Source organism: Sus scrofa, chromosome 15 (assembly GCF_054392235.1).
Source record: "Sus scrofa isolate SSC_HxYL_T2T_F1_AM1 chromosome 15, Sscrofa_HxYL_maternal_Yorkshire_Landrace_v2.0, whole genome shotgun sequence".
NCBI lineage: Eukaryota > Metazoa > Chordata > Mammalia > Artiodactyla > Suidae > Sus > Sus scrofa.
In genome coordinates, this window is record NC_139397.1 from 71,471,364 (window position 1) to 71,490,907 (window position 19,544).

The following is a 19,544-nucleotide window of genomic DNA, read 5'->3' on the forward strand; positions in this document are numbered from 1 at the left end:
ACATGTGATACTTCAGAGAGGAGCTAAAGCAGAGGATATGGGAGAAGGGCTGCTCTGGGAAGGCCCCACAGGGTTTTGCTCAGTTATAAGAATACCTGGAGGTCAAAGCAAGGCTTGACCCTCCTTAAAACCCAGCCAGACAACCACTAGGGAAAAGAGTATGGAGGTCTTCAGAAAACTAAATATAAAACTAGTATATGACCCAGCAATCCCACTCTTGGGCATATAACTGGACAAAACTTTCCTTGAAAAAGATACACGCACCCATATGTTCATTGCAGCACTATTCACAATAGCCAAGAAATGGAAACAACCTAAATGTCCATCTACAGATGAATGAATGAAGTAGATGTGGTATATATACACGATGGAATCCTACTCAGCCATATAAAAGAACAAAATAATGCCATTTACAGCAACATGGATGGAACTAGAGACTCTCATACTAAAAGTGAAGTAAGTCAGAAAGAGAAAGACAAATACCATATGATATCACTTATATCTGGAATCTAATATATGGGCGCAAATGAAACTTTCCACAGAAAAAAATTCATGGACTTGGAAAACACACTTGTAGTTGCCAAGAGGGAGGGAGAGGGAATGGGATGGACTGGGAGACTGGGCTTAATAGATACAAACTATTGCATTTGGAGTGGATAAGCAATGAGATCCTGCTGTATAGGACAGGAAACTATATCCAGTCACTCATGATGGAACATGACGTCAGATAATGTGAGAAAAAGAATATATATATGAATGACTGGGTCACTTTGCTGTACAGTAGAAATTGACAGAACACCGTAAATCAACTATAATGGAAAAAATTAAAATCCTAAAATAAAAAAAATAGACAAAAAAAAAAAAAAAACAGCCAGGAAGTACAGTCCATTTACTGGCAGTGTCCTAAGTTATGATGCAGGGTGTGGGGATAGGAATGAGACCTGGCATCTTGGAGTACTCTGTGTTCAGATCACTGGTCATTTGGAATTTGGGAATTTGGGGTTCTTTGGGCCTGAAGCATGTGAATATTGATGCCATGTGAGTCTGTGTGAGATAATATCTAGCTCTGACAATGTTGACAGGACTGCTGAAATGCTCTACCAACAGGAGGTCAATTCCCAGTTTTATGACAGGTCAGCAGGTTGAGGGGACAGCGGTGATCTCAAAGGCAGGCATTAGTGAGCAGGAGCCTGTAGCTGACCCTCCCTGCATCGCATTCCTTCTCTGTCCCTGACAGCACAGACTTGCCATCACACAGTCCTCTGTGCTTGCCAAGGCATATCCACACCCAGACCTGCTCAGCTTGCCATGCCATGCCAAGTCAGCAGGCCAGAAACTATTGTCCTGGCACCTGCCCTATTGTCCTGTTCTATAGTGGGGTGCCTACCGCTGGGAGTTGGGCCACCAGAGCAGTGGACTCAGGGGAAACCCTGGCTTCTGTAATTCCCCTCTCCTCTTGGATATCCCGTAGCCACCAGACAGTCCTCCTTTCCAAATGGTTTCATTTTTTGTGTTTCCTTTCATATTCCCAACTTCTTTTTGCTTTGCAAGATATTTTAAACTATGGTATCAATATTATTCCTGATTTTTTTAAATCTATCTTGTACCTCAGAATCCTCACACATCACACGCTTTGGTGTTTGCTTCCCTCCTCTCAAGATTAAAAACACTATTATTTTGAGAAACCTCTAATGACAAGTTCTTGGAAACCATGCTTGGGAAGGGCTGGTTGAATGAATGGCGTCTGTACAAAATTTATGTGAAGGAGGCTTAGCTAGAAGAGGGGCCAAATGTGTGTCCTACTCCTGGCTTGGGAAATCCTTGGAGAGCTTGATAACTGAATGTTGGATGCAGCATCATCACAACGTTCAGGGTGTTGTATGTATAATATATGCTACAAGCAGGATAAGCAGGTGAATCTCTAAAGTATAGCGCTGAGAGAAGGAAGCCAGGCTCCAAAGAGTATGTACTGCATATTCTGGTCATCTGAAACAGATCTTGGAGAGGCAGAGTAATGGCTTGAAGCAAGATCTTAATTCTCTGCTCAGGAATTGAACATGGGCGGCCTGGGTGAAAACCAGAATCCTAACCACTAGACCAGTTCTGCCCCCTGTTGAAAGTAAGAATGTTTCAAACAGGCAGTGACTGTGAAAGCAGGTATAAAGTTTATTGATAGAGTCACAGTACATATAGGAGAGCACACAGAGAAGCAGTTTAAGACAGCAGCAAGGCAGTAATACACACACTCAAAGGTACAGTGTGGGGATACCCCTGAGTAAGGAGTGTGCCAGAGGGGTGATTTAAATTGCTTATATAAGACAGTCCTTCTGAGTCTTTGTTTACCTTTAGCCAATTATCTTGTTTTATTTCTCACACCTGGCTGGACACAGGATCCTTCCCGATATTCATGCGCATCTTTTGGCAAAGATGGATTCCGGAGCAAAGGGTGCTGGGATGGTATCAGGACTTATTATGGACTGGCAATCTCCTCCCTTTTTGACCCCTAGCAGTTTTACTGCACATGTGTAATTGGGGAGGTCTCCTTGACCCCAGGAGTATTGAAGTGGTCATCTTATCTTTCTACTCCAGCAGAGGTCACCTCCTGCAATTAGCTTTTTCCTTGACATGTCGAAGAAAAGCAAGGCCCAATTTATTTGGCCTAAAAAGTCCCAGCTGTTCTCACCTAGGGGCCCACTTACCTCCTACCTCAAAACTAGAAAAGGTAAACTATGTGGCAGAAATGGGTCACAGGTGGGATGGAGGGAGCAGATGAGGAGCAGCTGGGGAGGGGCAGGGACTCGAGAAAAGGAAATACTCAGGATTTGTATCATGGTGGTAGTTACATGGGTGTACACATTTGTCAAAATGCACAGATCTGTACACTTTAAATGGATGCATATAAATTATATTACAAAAAGTTGAGAAATGTGTAATGAAAGAAGGAAACTGAACATACTTGCACAGTTCTCTACTCTTCTTCCTGTTAGCAAAGGTATCTTGGGGATTTGTAATCTCAAAATATGTTTGAAATTTCAGTAATTCTTGTGTGTGTGGTTTTCCAGTTGGGTTTTGTTTTTTCTGTGTGTGTTTTTGTTTTTGTTTTGTTTTTTAAGCTGCAGCAAACCTAACTTAGAAACACTTCTAAGCATAAGAGACTTGACTTTAATCCAACTGAACAAAAAGAACACAAAGCAAACATGTATTCATTTGTTCTTTCTTGGTGAAACTATTAGGCAGAGATATGCTTCTCACAGTGACTCACACAACATTTTATACCTACTTAAACTGCGTCTGTTCATTCCACCGATACTGATTTTTAATGGGCTGCCTCATTTTCTCCTTACTGTTTGGGTTTGGCTCCATCACTTCTTTTCAGTGTTAATAAAAGGTAGCTCCTCATATTTAGCTCTTTTTCCCTAAGGGAACTTGGGGAACTAATGAGACATTTCTGAACCTCCCTCCTTCTGACAAAAGCAGGTGCGGTGCATATGTGTGCAGGTGTGGTACAGGTGAGCAGGTGTCCTCAGCCTCTTCTCTGACTCCCCTCTTCTTGCCCTTCCAGACTCCAGAGCCAAGTGCACACCTGTCAAGTGAAGGTGAGACTGAAGACAATCAGCGCTCATCTTCTCCCACCAAACCAGAGGAACCGGGATGGAGCCAGGCAACAGACTACGATGATTTTGAGACAGTGTCCCACCAGAGTGAAAGTCAATCAGACACAAAAACGGACTCCTTTGAAAGTGCTTCTGACATAGAGTCCCTGCCTGGTGACCTCCTCAGGGGAATCTGCCTCCCTCCAGGTGGGACCTCCAAGGGCAGAGGAGCATTCCGAGGATGCCCTGACATTCTAGCAACTGGATGCCCTCAGAAGCAGCCTTCCACAGGTATCCCTGGGCTTGACCCAAAGGAAGAACTAGATCTGTGCCCTGACTTAAAGGAGGAGTTTTACGAAAGTGGGTTCGAAGTCTTTGCCGCAGTTGCTGGAGAAGTGAGGGCCTTGCACCTCTGGGAGGACGTGGCCAGCCCAGAGCAAGAGTCACTTTGGGCCAGGGCTGCTCATCCTGCAAAGGGCTCCTTGCAGGGGGCCACCAGCAGCTACGGCCTCCTGCCAGCGAAGGTGGGGACCATACAAGACCTCAGGAGGTCCCCTGTTTTTTCTCTTCAGAAATCCAGATCTGAGAGTTATCTGGGCGTCCCGGTGATCTGGCCCTTCCTTCTCCGGTGCTGTGAACAGGGCTGGAGCTGGCCGCATATCCACAACAGGGACAGGGGACCCCAGCTGCCTCTCAGAGGCCCACTGGACAGCACAGCTCCTCTGCAAGCCAGGACAGGGAAGGGGAGGCCTCCAGGTCCTGCAGTGAACACAGGCTTGCTCTGCTCCCAGCTGGGTTTTGATGGCCCCTGCCAGCTTCCTTTAGGGACATCTTGCCCCCTACAGGCCAAGCTTTGCCATAGCACCCCAGAAAATATTGATAACAAAGGCACAGCATGCCCAAGGCTCCGCAGTTGGCACAGGAGGACATTGCAGAGGGCCCATTCCATAGCAGAGTTTCCATTAAGATACCCTGAAGATCCTCTGGGGCCAAACTTGGCAAAGGTTGGAACCCATGCGAAGGAAGGGACAGAAGCAGAAGGAGCTCTCAGAACACACAACCCTCTTCACCCCATTTCCACCCAACTTTCTGGTTTGCTCCCTACTTCCCAAAGGAAGACTCCTCCTTTGGAGGATCAATACAAACCCAGTGCTCTTAGCTGGAAAAGGGCCTCTGAGGACACACCCTCTAAACCTCTCTGGCTGGAAAACCAGTTAGGACTGGATTCTGGGTCCTGCCCAGTCTCTTCATGCCTCACTGAGGAGCTGGTGAGCCTCCACGCAGAGGAGGTACCGGTGCTGGCAGAGTGCAAGTCAGGACACAGCCCAGAAAGCAGACCAGAGGAACCCCAAGGCGCTGGCCTGGCACCAAATGCTGACAATGTGAGTGATAAACAGAAGCAGCTTCAGGACATTTCTGTTGAGGCAGGAAACCAAACCAGTAATTACACATCAAAGTATGTCCTCAGTGAGAAGAGAAAGTCACCTGCTAGGGCCCAGTTCCCACATCACCCCAGCAGTAGCAGGTCACCGGTGTGGAACAGAGACTGGAGGGTTTGCGCTGGAGTGAGCAATGGGTCAGACACTCCAGAGACCACTCTGAAATCAAATGCAACACAGACTTCCAAGGCAGCAGAAGGCGTGATGGTTCCAGACCCCAACTTCAGGAAAAATGCCTTTCAGGATTTTTCAGGAATCGCAGCAACCACCATGTCTCACTGCAGCTGTGGGGATGGGGAGTGTGACCAGGGGCTCGAGGGTGGTGCCCTACCCTTTGCAGAGGGCCTCCAGTTAGAGCCCAAAGCATCTTCCGAGGGTGCGCTCATTATAGCGGTTGAGAAGAAAGGGCTGCAGGCCACCAGGAGGAAAGTGAGTCCTCTTCCAGAAACCCAGTTCTGTGAGTTTCTGGAGGAAACACCAGGGTCTCCCCGAAGTGCTGGAGCCACCCCCCCGTTTCCCGGGGCTGGGAAACCGAAAACTAGTGGCAATGAGTGTGAACTGCTGGCAGGCCGCAGACCACAGGGTGACCCCGGGGATCTTCAGCAGGTGGCCCAAGCCGTACAGTCTGGGATAGTACTGATCCCCCAAGCTGCTTCAGAAAACAGGCCCCCGGGCCGGAAAGAGCCCTGTTCCCAGGAGCGCGCTGGGGGCGTGCTGAGCACAGGGGCGCCTACAAAAGAGAACCCCCCTGGGGAGAGCCAGAGCTCCAGAATCCGAGAGCCCAGGGAGGAAGCTGCTACAGCGCCTGAGGCTAGGGGCCTTCACTTGGCAAGGAGCAAAGAGACACCGAGCCCTGAGGTCAGGCGAGGGGTGCGAACAGAAGAAGGCAGCGCCGAGATATGGCCAGGCTCCCAAGCCCCCGCCCACACCCGAGCGCTCCGGCTCTCCGGACAGTCCCGCCGGTTCGGCCAGGCTTCACGGGAGCCCAGTAAGCTCCTGGCATTTCCCAAGGTGACCCCCTTACGGAAAAGCAAGCCCTGCGGCTCCAAGAGCCCTGAAGGGGTCCACCCCGGGGGTTCTCCCGGCCTCGAGGAGCTGTGTGCTGATGGTCGTCCCCCCAAAGCCAGCGTGCAGAGCACATTAGGCCAGGAAGAGATGTCACGCCGAGCGCACGTGAGCGCCTCTCGCGAGACCCGGGAGCGCCTAGGCCGAGGGGCCGCAGGGCCAATGGAAGAGGGCAGTGAGGAGATGCGTGGGGACCTCGGTGGCGGAAGACAGTCTTCAGAAAGCTGCGGCGCCAAGAGACTCAGAACCCCAGAGAAAAGGCTCCGGGCAAGGTTGGCCTCAGCTCATAAGACCTTTACTAATTTTTTTGAGTCGAGAGTTTTAGAAAAAGGGAACACTAGTGAATGTTCTCCAGCTTCCTTCAAGGACCAGAAGGAAAAGAGCAGGCTGCGCCAGAGTTCCTGGCGCCCGTTTCTGAAAAGCAGGGATACGGAAGGCCCCAAAAGATCTTCCTTAGTGAGTCTGGTTCCAGGGCCAGAACTCTTGAATCCCCCCAGACATTCCACACCAGGGACCAATGGTCAACTTGAGGAGCAGATGGAGGACAAAGAGAGCTACGTTTTTAGAGATCACTGGACACCCCCACATCCCCCCACGCCTTTGTCATCCAGCAATTTGGCCTCTCCAGATAGCAGGAGGAAAAGTGAACCAACCATCAAATGTACGAGCCCCCAGGAAAGTGATAAATACCTGCCTTCAGGTGTCTTTCCAGAAAAGTCTTGGCGTTTGTCACCCACCAGCTCTGGGAAGCATCAGGTTGGGATCAGCCACACGCTTCCCTTCAGCTCTGCTTATTGCCTGGTCTATGGAAGCCAAGGAGTGCCCTGTAAGCCCCTGAGCCCCAAACCCCAGAGTCCCCGGCCTGGTGCCCAGCAGGTGGATTTCCACTACCCTGGCAGGGGCAGGGCCATCTCAGTGGTTTCTCTGGGAAGCTACAGCCATATGGATAGCAGCTCTGAGGCCCCTGGAAGCCCCAAGACCTCCAAGGCCCGGACAAGCCTCCTGCTTTCTCTGCAGGCGCTAGACCAGGATGAGCAGAAGGAAGAGAGGGGGAAAAGAGGCCAGCATCCCTGTGGCCTGAGCACAGCACCCTCACCCTCGCTCAGGGACCTGCTTGGGAATGAGGTGAGTTATCTATGACTCATACCAACCTGTTTATTTACCATTTAAGGCAAGAAAAGGAGAGGACCATTCAGGACGTTGTCCTGAGTGAGAGGAGAGGAAGGGTAGGAAGGCCAGTTTACCTCCCAGTTACACTCCTGAGGGCCCCGCTGGAATCAACACAGCGTGACCAGTTTCTTGGAATTTGCCAAACCAACAAGTGGTAATTGGCATTTCATTGTAAATTTGTTTGGTCTCTCTTTTTCCTGTAGAATTCAAGCCCTCTGAATTCCTATTTGTATCAACTCCTGTTCATAGTCTTTGCCCATTTTGTATCAGGAAGTTGATGCAGGCTGTAAAATTTAAAAAAATTTCCCCATGTTGTTTTCTAGTATGCTTATGGGTTTATTTTTTCCATCTAAATCTGATCCAGCTGAAACTTGTTTTAGTATGAGTGTGATGATTGGTGCTTCTGAAATTCCTAGTAAAACAAAATCATCTTTTTGGGGGGTAGGTCACAGTGCTGGGTCAGGCACCAGAAAAGGTATATAAGCTTGGGATTTCTTACAAGTCCAGTTGCCCTCAGAAGGAGGGAGCTTTTTGGAAATCCCAGAAAGAATAGTATTGCAATTGTGAAAGCAAACCTGCCTTTTCCCCATTCATTCCTGCATCCATGTGCCCTCGCCCCTTTGCTTCTTTAGACAGGTGTGTCTCCTGCATGCCTGGCACAGTGCTGGTGTGGAAGGACCTCAAGTTCAGTGTTAGCAGGGCCAAGAGTAGCCCTCCCACCTGCCACTCTGCGCGAGTAGCCTCTGGGGTCCTGGCAAGCCCCACCCTTTAACCATTGGGCCGGCCCTCTCTGCAGCAGGTGCAGCCACCCAGGTGCTCCCTGGGTTTCACTTTCAGAGCATAGCATTTCCCCTGTGCTCAGTGTAAGAACACGAGTCCTCCTCTCTCCTTCTGTAAGACTCAAAGAGAAGGAGGAATAGGAACGAACATTTCTCCAGCACCTGCTTCTTGCCTGGCCCTTTCCCAGGCCATTTAAAATTACTTGCCAAGTGCGTGCAGGCTGCCCAGGTGTTTGCTGAAGACCCCCATCCCCACCTCCCCCCACCTGCTCCTTCCACAAACAACAGCCAGCTAAGCACAGGGACCACACGTAGGGGTGAAACATTAATTTTTGAGGATTTTTTTCCCTTTGTGTTACTTATTTTTTAGAATTTTTAGTAGTAAAGGAAAAAAAAGTCAACACAGATGTAGAAGAGAAAAGGTAACAGTTTCCCTTCAAAAGCTTCCAGTCCCACTCCACAGAAGGAAATCATGTCAGCAGTCTGTTGTATATCATCTGCATTATCTTCACACAGACATGGGATTATAAAGGGAAGTTTTGGGAAGAGAGGGTTACACAGTAGAATCATCTACACATATTGCTGTGTAACTTTGTTTGGTAATATAGCAAACACAGTCTTCCAGGGGGTTTATATACATCGTTCTCTAGTTGAAAGTCACATGCTATTTCATAGTATAGCTATACTGTATTTAGTTAACTATTCTTCTGTTGGTTAATATTGAGGTAACTTCTGGTTTGGGGCCATGGTAAGTAATGCTACAAGGGCATCCTTGATCAGATGTCTAGAGGTAATGATGCTTTGATTTCTTCAGGATGTAAAAGGATTGTACAGTCAAAGGGTACATGCGGTTTTACTTTGAATAGATTTCAAATTACTTTCTGAAATGATTGTGGCCATTGACATATAGCCGTGCCCACTGCCTGACATTTCTCCAACTTAGATACTTATTGCTCCTTTTAATTTTTGACTACCTGAAATACATAGAGAACTTGACTTAATAAGAGACATAGAGTTCCTATTGTGGCTCAGCAGGTTAAGGACCCAACGTTATCTCTGTGAGGATGTGGATTTGATCCCTGACCTTGATCAGTGGGTCAAGGATCTGGCATTGCTGTGAGCTGCAGCACAGGTGCCAGATACAGCCCAGATCCAGTATTGCCATGGCTGTGGTGTAGGCTGGCAGCTGCAGCTCCAGTTCAGCCCCTGGCCTGGGAATGTCCATATGCCACAGGTGCAGCTGTAAAAAGAATAAATAAATAAATACCATTTTTTTTCTTTATAGGGCTGCACCTGTGGCTTATGGAAGTTACCCAGCTAGGAGTTGAATCAGAGCTGCAGGTGCCGGCCTACACCAGCAACACCATATCTGAGTGGCATCTGTGATCTACACGGTACCTTCCAGCAATGCTGGATCCTTAACCCACTGAGTGAGGCCAAGTATCAAACCTGAATCCTCATGAACACTGTGTCCAGTTCTTAACCTAAGTGAACCACAACAGGAATTCCAGAACATTATTATTGTCAGTAACTCAGAGTAAAATCAAGTATTCAGAAAAGGTTATTAGCAATTCACATGGAGGCAGGGATTAAGATGGCAGAGTAGAAGGACTGGAGCTCAACTTCGCTCCTAAAAACAACAAAATTCACAACTAAAGACTGAGCACACTTCACCCAAATGGACCAAAAAACTTAAAAAAGGTATCCTACTCCAGAAGAAAAAGAGGAGGACACATCAAGAGGTAGGAGAGGTGATTTCATTATATAAACAATGAATACCTCTTGGGTGGGAAGCTCCATAGACTGGAGGCTAACTGGTTCACAGAGACTCACCTACAGGAGTGAGAGTTCTGCGCCCCACATCAAACTCTCACATGTGGGGATCTGGCACTGGGAGAAAGAGCCCCTGGAGCATCTGGCATTGAAGGCCAGTGGGGCTTGTGTGCAGGAGCTCCACAGGACTGGGGGAAACAGAGAACCCATTCTTAAAAGGCACACACAGATGTTCACGTGCACTGGGTCCCAGGGCAGAGCAAAGTCTCCATGGGAATCTGGGTCAAGCCTGACTGCAGTTCTTGGAGGACATCCTGGGAAAACGGGTGAACGTGGCTTGTTGTGAGGGAAGGACATTGAAAGCAAAGTTCTCGGGAATATTCAGCAGATTGCCTTTCTCTGGAGGTGGCCATTTTGGGAAAATCTGGCCCCACCCGTCAGTCAGCTGCTGAGAAGCCCCAGGGCAAACAACAACCCATGTGGGATCACAGCCCTGCCCCTCAGGAAATAGGCTACCTAAAGACCCCTCAGGCACAGAGCTCTCTCTAATCCCATCCAGACACTAAGCCCCACCCACCAGAGGGATTAGAATCAGCCCCACCTACCAGTGGGCAGGCATTAGCCCCTCCCATCAGGAAGCCTACAGCAAGCCCCCCATACCAACTTCAGCCACAAGGGGGGCAGACGTCAGAAGTAAGAGAGGCTACAACTCTATTATCTGTAAAAAGGTCACCACACCAAAAACCTATAAAAATGAAAAGATAGAGAACTATAACTCAGATGAGGGAGAAAGGGAAAACTCCAGAAAATCAGCTAAGTGATGAGGAGATTCTCAGCATCCAGGAAAAAGACTTTAGACTGTGGATGCTGAAGATGATGCAAGACATTGGAAATAAACTGGAGGCAAAGATGGATAACTTACAGGAAACACTGAGCAAAGAGATACAAGATATAAAACTTAAACAAGAAGAGATGCAAAATATAATAAATGAAATAAAACATTCACTAGAAGCAGCTAACAGCAGAATACAGGAGGCAGAACAACGAATAAGCAAGGTGGAGGACAGATTAGTGGAAATTACGGATATAGAACAGAAAAGAGAAAAAAGATTGAAGACAAATGGAGAGAGTCTCAGAGAACTCTGGGACAATGTTAAATGCACCAACATCCGTATTATAGGGCTGCCAGAAGGAGAAGAGAGAGAGAAGGGGACCAAAAAAAAAATTCAAAGACATAATAGCTGAAAACTTCCCTCACATGGGGAAGGAATCACTCACTCAAATCCAGGAAGCACAATGAGTACCATATAAAATAAACCCAAGGAGGAACACCCCGAGACACATATTAATCAAACCAAAATTAAAGACAAAGAGAAAATCTTGAAAGCAGCTAGGGGAAATAAACAAATAACATACAAAGGAACCCCGATAAGGCTATTGGCAGATTTTTCAGCAGAAACTCTGCAGGCCAGAAGGGAGTGGCATGATATACTTAAACGTGATGAAAGGAAAAAACCTCCAACCAAGATTACTCTACCCAGCAAGGCTCTCATTCAGATTTGAAGGAGAAATCAAAACCTTCTCAGATAAGCAAAAGCTGAGAGAATTCAGCAACACTAAACCAGCCTTACAACAAATACTAAAGGAACTTCTATAGGCAGAAAAGAACCAGAGAAGATGGAAAGAAAAAAGAGCAGCAAAAACAAATCCAAAGTAATTAATACAATGGCAATAAGAATGTACATATCAATAATTACCTTAAATGTGAATGGACTAAACGCCCCAACCAAAAGACATAGACTGGCTGAATGGATACAAAAACAAGACCTATACATATGCTGTCTTCAAGTGACCCACTTCACTTCTAGGGGCACATACAAATTGAAAGTGCGAGGATGGAAGAAAATATTTCATGCAAAAGGGGATCAAAAGAAAGCTGGAGTAGCAATATTCATACCAGACAAAATAGACTTTAAAATGAAGAATATTTTAAGGGACAAAGAAGGACATTACAAAATGATCAAAGGATCAATCCAAGAAGAAGATATAACAATTTTAAATATCTATGCACCCAACACAGGTTCACCACAATATATAAGGCAACTGCTAACAACCTTAAAAGGATAAATCAATAATAACACAATCATAGTGGGGGACATTAACACCCCACTAACAGCAGTGGACAGATCAACCAGACAGAAAATCAATAAGGAAACACAGGCCCTGAAGGATGCATTAAACCAGATGGACGTAATAGATAGGTATAGGACATTCCATCCAAAAGCAACAGAATACACATTTTTCTCAAGTGCACATGGAACATTCTCTAAGATTGACCATACCCTGGGCTACAAATCCAACCTCAGTAACTTTAAGAAAATTGAAATCATATCAAGCATCTTTTCCAACCACAATGCTATAGGACTAGAAATCAACAACAAGAAAAAAACTTCAAAAAACACAAACACATGGAGACCAACAACATGCTACTAAACAACCAATGGATCACTGAAGAAATCAAAGAGGAAATTAAAAAATACCTAGCAGCAAAGGACAGCGAAGATACGACACTCCAAAACCTATGGGATGCAGAAAAAGCCGTTCTAAGAGGAAAGTTTATAGCAATACAAGCCCACCTCAGGAAACCAGAAAAAACTCAAATAAACAAGCTAACTTTACATCTAAAGCAGCTTGAGAGAAAAGAACAGACAAGACCTAAAGTTAGTAGAAGGAAAGAAATCATAAAGATCAGTGCAGAAATCAATGAAATAGAAACAAAGGAAACCATAGAAAAGATCAATGAAACGAAAAGCTGGTTCTTTGAAAAGATCAACAAAATTGATAAACCCCTAGCGAGACTTATCAAGCAAAAAAGAGAGAGGACTCAAATCAATAAAATTAGAAATGAAAAAGGAGAAGTAACAGTGGACATCACAGAAATACAAAGGATCATAAGAGACTGCTATATGCAACTATAGGCCAATAAAATGGAAAACCTAGAAGAAATGGACAAATTCTTAGAAAGGTACACTATTCCAAGACTAAACCAGGATGAAATAGAAAAGATGAATGGACCCATCACAAGAACTGAAATTGAAACTGTGATTAAAAAACTTCCAACAAACAAAAGTCCAGGACCAGATGGCTTCACAGGCAAATTCTATCAAACATTTAGAGAAAAGCTAACACCTCTCCTTCTGAAACATTTCAAAAAATTGCAGAGGAAGGGATACTCCCAAACTCATTCCATGAGGCCACCATCACCCTGATACCAAAACCGAACAAAGATACCACACAAAAAGAAAACTACAGGCCAATTTCACTCATGAACATCGATGCAAATATCCTCAACAAATACTAGCAAACCACATCCAACAATACATTAAAAGGAGTATACATCATGATCAAGTGGGATTTATCCCAGGGATGCAAGGGTTCTTCAATATCCGCAATCCATCAGTGTGATACACCACATTAACAAACTGAAGAATAAAAACCATATGATCCTCTCAATAGACGTGGAAAAAGCCTTTGACAAAATCCAACACCCATTTCTGATAAAAACCCTTCAGAAAGTGGGCATAGAGGGAACCTACCTCAACATGATAAAGGCCACATACAACAAACCCACAGCGAACATCATTCTCAATGGTGAAAAGCTGAAAGAATTCCCGCTGAGATCAGGAACAAGACAAGGATGTCCGCTCTCACCACTACTCTTCAACATAGTTCTGGACGTCCTAGCCACAGCAATCAGAGAAGTAAAAGAAATAAAAGGACTCCAAATTGGAAAGGAAGAAGTAAAACTATCACTGTTTGCAAATGACATGATACTATACCTAGAGAATCTTAAAGACTCTGCCAGAAAACTGTTAGAGCTTATCCACGAATTTGGCAAAGTTGCAGGATACAAAATCAATACACAGAAATCAACGGCATTTCTATACACTAACAATGAAAGAGCAGAAAAGGAAATTAGGGAAGCAATCCCGTTTACCACGGGAGCTGTTGCCTGTGGGAGGAGCAGGTGTGGGGCCTCAGCTAACACCTGGACAGCCTTCTGTGTTTAAGGAGCAGTGAGGGGATTACAAGGGCCCAGGAAAGTGCCAGGCATGAAGCAGGTGCTGGATAAATGTTCGTTCAGTCCCCCCTTCTGTTTCAAATCTTACAGAGGAGAAGGAAATCCTCATATGCTTGCACATCAGAACCTGTACCAAGGCAAGAGAGCAGCAGGTACATGAACGTGGGAAAGGGAGAAAAGTTCTGAATAGTTTGCTCTCTATCAGAAGCCTTGGACAGTAAAGAACTGAAACTCAATTTAGAGCAAGAGGCAAGACTCCATCTAGTGGCTGCTCCTGGGAGAGGAGGCTGTGATTGCAGGAGCAATTTGCAAGGAATCCAGTGTTGGCCCAGTAAGGGGCAAGAGTTCTTTTATTCCAAAACAACCGTTCTTAACATTTTGCTAAATTTTCTTCCAGATTCTATTCTCTAAACAAATTTTATATGTTTAACATGGTTATGATTATGCCATCTGTAGAGGTTTTAATTTTTTATTATTTCACATCCTGCAATTTGTCCCTTTAAAGCTCTCTCTCTTTTTTTTTTTTTTAATGGCCACACCCAAGGCATATGAAGCTCATAGGCCAGGGACTGAATCTGAGCTGAAGCTGTGATTTATGCCCCAGCTGTGTCAACATGGATCCTTTAACCCACTGCATCAGGGATCAAACCCATGCCTCTGCAGCTACCAGAGCTGCTGTAATCAGATTCTTAACACACTGTGCCACAATGAGAGCTCCTAAAGCTCTTTTAAGTTGAGAAATACAGTCATACAGAAAAGCATTGTGAGTAAATTGGGTAGATAATATATTGCTGAGAAACAAACACTGAGTAACCTCCCCCCAAATCAAGAAACACCATACTACTACCCCTGCCTGGTCCCTTCCTGCTCTGAGCATCCTTCCTTCTAACCAGGCCTAGCCACTGTGCCAGTGTCTATGGTATTCACTTCCTTGCCTTAATTATAATTTTACTGCTTAACTTTGTACCTCCAAACAATGTAGCTTATTTTTGCCTATTTTTAACTTTACGTTAATACAACTTTATGTATTTCTTTAAACCTTATGCATCTATTTGCTCTAATTACATTAAGGCTTATCTTGTTCTGTGCATCTAAAGTTCCTTCATTTTAAAGGTTATGTACAATGACTTTGAATCAGCATGTCACAATGTTATCAGTTAGTTGTTGCTAGGATAGTTTGTGCCTAGGTGCCTACTACACCTGCACATGCATTTTTGTTGCATGCTCCTCCTAGGAATGAAATAGCTGGGTCAGTGGGGGTGCATATCTTCAGCTTTACTAGATACTGTCAAATACCATTCCATCGTGATTGTACCAATTTACACTCCTTAAGAGTTTCCTTTGCCCCATACTCTCATTAACATCTGCTTGATATTGCCAAACAATTTCAGCCATTCTAGTAGGTGGGTAGAGGTATCTCATTGTGGCCCTAATTTGCATTTCCCCAATGTATAAAGAGGCTAAGCATCCTTTAAGTGCTTTTTGACAATCTGGCTGTTCTCTTTGAGGATGTGTCTGACCTAGTCTCTTGTCCATTTGTCAATGAGGTTGCCTCTTTCTTAGTGATTGTATGTATACTGGATACAATCCCAATTGTTGGTTAAATGTGCCACCACTATCATGTCCCACTCTATGGCATGTCTTTTTCCTTCTTTGGTTTTATCTTCTGATGAACAGAAGTTCTTAACTTCAGTGTTTTCAGGTGCATCCATCTATTCTCTACCACCTGGTCATGACTGGAATCCCTGAAATTACCTTTTTTAAAGCTTTCATGGACTTGTTTTTTCACATTTACATCTCTGAGATGAGATGCCTAAAACTGGTCTTGGTGTTCCATTGGCCTGTCTTTCCATACTTGGGCCAGTTCAGAGTCTTTATCACTGTAGCTGTATACTGCTGCTGTCCAGTTGACCACATCCTTTCACCTTGTTCTTCTTCAATTTGATAAATACTTATTGAATACCAGCTGTGGACCAGACAACATTCTAGGTGCTGTGGATTCAGTATTGAAGAATCTATAAAGATTTCTGTCCTCAAGGGAAGGACAGGTGTGTGAGAATAAGTAAAAATTGAGCAAATAAGATTATTTCAGATATTAAAAAGACTATGAGGGAGTTCCTGCTGTGGCACAGCAAATCAAGGATCTGGCATTGTCTCTGAGGCAGCACGGGTTTGATCTGTGGCCCAGCTCAGTGGATTAAGGATCTGGTGTTGCTGCAGCTATGGTGTAGGTTGCAGCTGTTGCTTGGATTCGACCCCTGGCCTGGGAACTTCCTTATGCTGTAGATGCAGCCAAAAAGAAGAAAAAAAGACTGTGAAAATTGAAATGTAATTGAAATATTGAAAAGGTTAATGGGATGGGGCTGTCTTGGCTTAGAAATTTGGAGTCTAACATTAAAGCTTTCATGTGGCCCTGGCAGATCCAGTGCCACTTCTCAGTGACGTGGAAGAATTACCTCACCTGCAGACAGCAGCCCCATCATTTAGCCATGTTGTCGCCTTCCACCTGGGAGACCATGGCAAGTCTGGGTGTGTTTGTAAGATGGAGAACAGAAGGAGGAAACCCTTGGTATAAAAGATGCTGTTGATGTCAAGAGATTCTTGCCTTTTTAATTTCAGCTATAGGGGCAAAGAACGTATGGTTCCAGAAGGAGGCAAATTCCAGCACCTTACTTAAAATCTTAACTGTACTTAAATGGGTTTGCATCCCTGGCTAAGGGGGCTTAGATGGGGACCAAGGTCAAGAGGGAGCAAGAAGAGAAATGACTGTAGGAGGGTGGAGAAGAATAGGGAACCCTAGACTTTGAGAACACCTGTGCATGTCTTATTCCCCACTCTGTTGCTTACTAACTCTGAACCTTGGAATAAAACCACACCAGGACTCAGTTATCTCTAAGGGTTGCACTGGGAGTCTCTTAGGTCTTTGCTAGGGTAGAGCAGCAACTCTAGGAATGAAGGCTAGGTAGTTTTTTTTTTTTTTTTTCTTTTTTTCTTTTTACAGTTGCACCTGCGATGTGGAAGTTCCCAGGCTAGGGGTCTAATCAGAGCCACTGCTGCCTGCTTATGCCACAGCCACAGCAATGCCAGATCCCAGCCACATCTGTGACCTACAGGACAACTCATAGCAACACTACATCCTTAACCCACTGGGTAAGGTCAGGGATCAAACCCGAGTCCTCATGGATACTAGTCAGGTTCATAACCCACTGAGTCACAATGAGAACTCCCCCTGGGTAGTTTTCTTGACCTCCACCAGTACCCTTCTCTAACTTGGATGCAAGGATCCAAGATGTTCTTTCTACTTAGAGATTTAAGTGAGGACTAGGAGAGAACATTGTGAACATTTTCTAACCTTTAAAAGTCTGTGTGTATTTGGAGTTCCCATTGTGGCGCAGTTGTTAACGAATCCGACTAGGAACCATGAGGTTGCGGGTTCGGTCCCTGCCCTTGCTCAGTGGGTTAACGATCTGGCATTGCCGTGAGCTGTCGTGTAGGTCGCAGATGCGGCTCTGATCCCGAGTTGCTGTGGCTCTGGCGTAGGCCGGCGGCTACAGCTCCAATTGGACCCCTAGCCTGGGAACCTCCATATGCCATGGGAGCGGCCCAAGAAATGGCAAAAAGACAAAAAGACAAAAAAAAAAAAAAAAGTCTATGTGTATTCTAAAATTCATATGGAGAGGCACAGGCCCTAGAATAGCTAAAACAACTTTGAAAAAAAGAAGAAAAAAGCAAGAGGAATCCATCCACCTAGTACTAGTAAATGTTATTGTATAAGTAATCTAGACACTGTAGTATTGGGCGGAGGGACAGACACATAGATCACTGGGAAAAGAGTAGAGAACCGGGAAACAGACCCACACAGATACACTCAACTGGTGTTTAGGTGCGGTAGCAGTTCAGTGGAGGAACAATAGTCTTTTCAACAAAGAGTGCTAAGGCATTTGGACATCCATGGGAGAAAAAACTCAACCTAAACTTCATACTTCATTCAAAAACAGTTCAAAATTAATCAGTCACATTCGAATGTAAAATACAACACTATAAAATGTTTAGATGAAAAAAGGAGAAAATTTTTGGGATCTAGGGGGTGGTAAAGAGTTCTTAGTCCCAACACCAAAAATACAGCCGAAATGGGAAAGAATGATGAATCAGACCTCACCAGACTCAACCTTTGCTCTGTGAAGATTCTGGTAGGAGGATGAAAAAGTACACTACACATTGGGAGAAATTGTTTGCCAAGCACATAGCCAACAAAGAAGTAGTTCTAGAGTGTAAATGAACTCTCAAGGGTCAACAGTAAAAATGCAAATAATCCAATTAGAAAATAAGCAAAAGACATTTCACCAGAGAGAATATGCAGAAGGCAGTTGTGCACAGGAAAAGACGTTTGACATCATTCACCATCGTAGAAAAAGAAATTAAAAACAATCAGAAGGATTAAAATAAAAATATATGAGAACCCCAAATATTGGTAAGGAAGTGAAGAAACTGGGTATCTTGCACATTTCTGTTGGGAAAGTAAAATGGTACAGCTACTTGGAAAAGGTCTGGCAGATTCTTATGAAACAATATGACCCAGCAATTGTACAGTTGTATATTTATCTCGGGGAAATGAAACTTAGTTTACACATAAAGCTATACATAGGTATTCATAACAGCTTTCTTCATAATAGTCCCAAACTGGAAGTAACCCAGTTTCCTGGGTTGGATAGTTAACAAAATGTAGTACATCCATCCCATGGAAAAGTAATATAGTATAGCAGTGTTTCTTATTCCACTAATAGTGAACTATTGATACATACAACAATTTCAATGGATCTCCAGAGAATTATAATGAGTGGGGGGTGGGGAAGCTAATTCCAAACGTTATATACTATAGCAATGCATCCATATGACATTCTTAAGATAAAAAACATAGAGATAAAAAATATATTAGCAGAGTTCCTGATGTGGTGCAACCAGATCAGCTGCATGCCTGCCAGGATGAGGGTTTGATCCCCAGCCTGGCACAGTGGGTTAAAGGATCCCGCATTGCCACAGCTGCAGTATAGCTTACAATTGCAGCTGGGTTCTGATCCCTGACCCAGGAACTCCATATGCCATGGGATGACTAAAAAAAAAAAAAAAAAAAAAAAAGACTGTATTAGCCATTGCCAGATGTTAGAGGGGAAGGAGATGCATGAGGTTATAAAAGGGCAACCCAAGGATCCTGGAGTGATGACACCGTTTCTGTATCTTGACTGTGGTGGTGGATTTTTACACCTGCATGCATGATAAAACCACAAAGAACTAAATACACACACACATACACACAGACACACAAGTATGCATACCAATAACTGTGAGGAAAACAGGGAAATCAAAGATCTGTGGATTGTATCAATGCTTTACCCTAGTTATGATATTGTACTATAGTTTTATAAGATGTTACCATTGTGAGAATCTGAGTACAAAATACACAGGATCTCTCTAGTATTTCCTAACATCTACATGGGAATCTCCAATTATATCAAAATTAAAAGTTTAATTAGAGAAAAACATTTATATCATTAGTTTAATGGCCACACGATATTCATTTGTATGCATGCATCAGAGTTCTTAACTAGTTTTCTACTATTTTGAATAGTTAGGTTGTTGACAACTT

The 19,544-nt window shown here is 44.5% G+C and overlaps 1 protein-coding gene across 3 annotated transcripts in view; it reads left to right on the plus strand.

The window, feature by feature from the left end:
- ARHGEF4 (Rho guanine nucleotide exchange factor 4) overlaps positions 1–19,544 on the plus strand; it is a 259,221-nt gene that overhangs the window by 100,207 nt on the left and 139,470 nt on the right. For all 3 annotated transcript variants that reach the window (XR_014829987.1, XM_085000213.1, XM_085000214.1), the window contains exon 2: positions 3,563–7,222. Coding sequence is in view for 2 of the 3 variants with exons in the window: in XM_085000213.1 (XP_084856339.1) it covers positions 3,563–7,222 (3,660 nt within the window). In the remaining variant the exon portion in view is untranslated. The remainder of the gene's footprint in view (positions 1–3,562; positions 7,223–19,544) is intronic.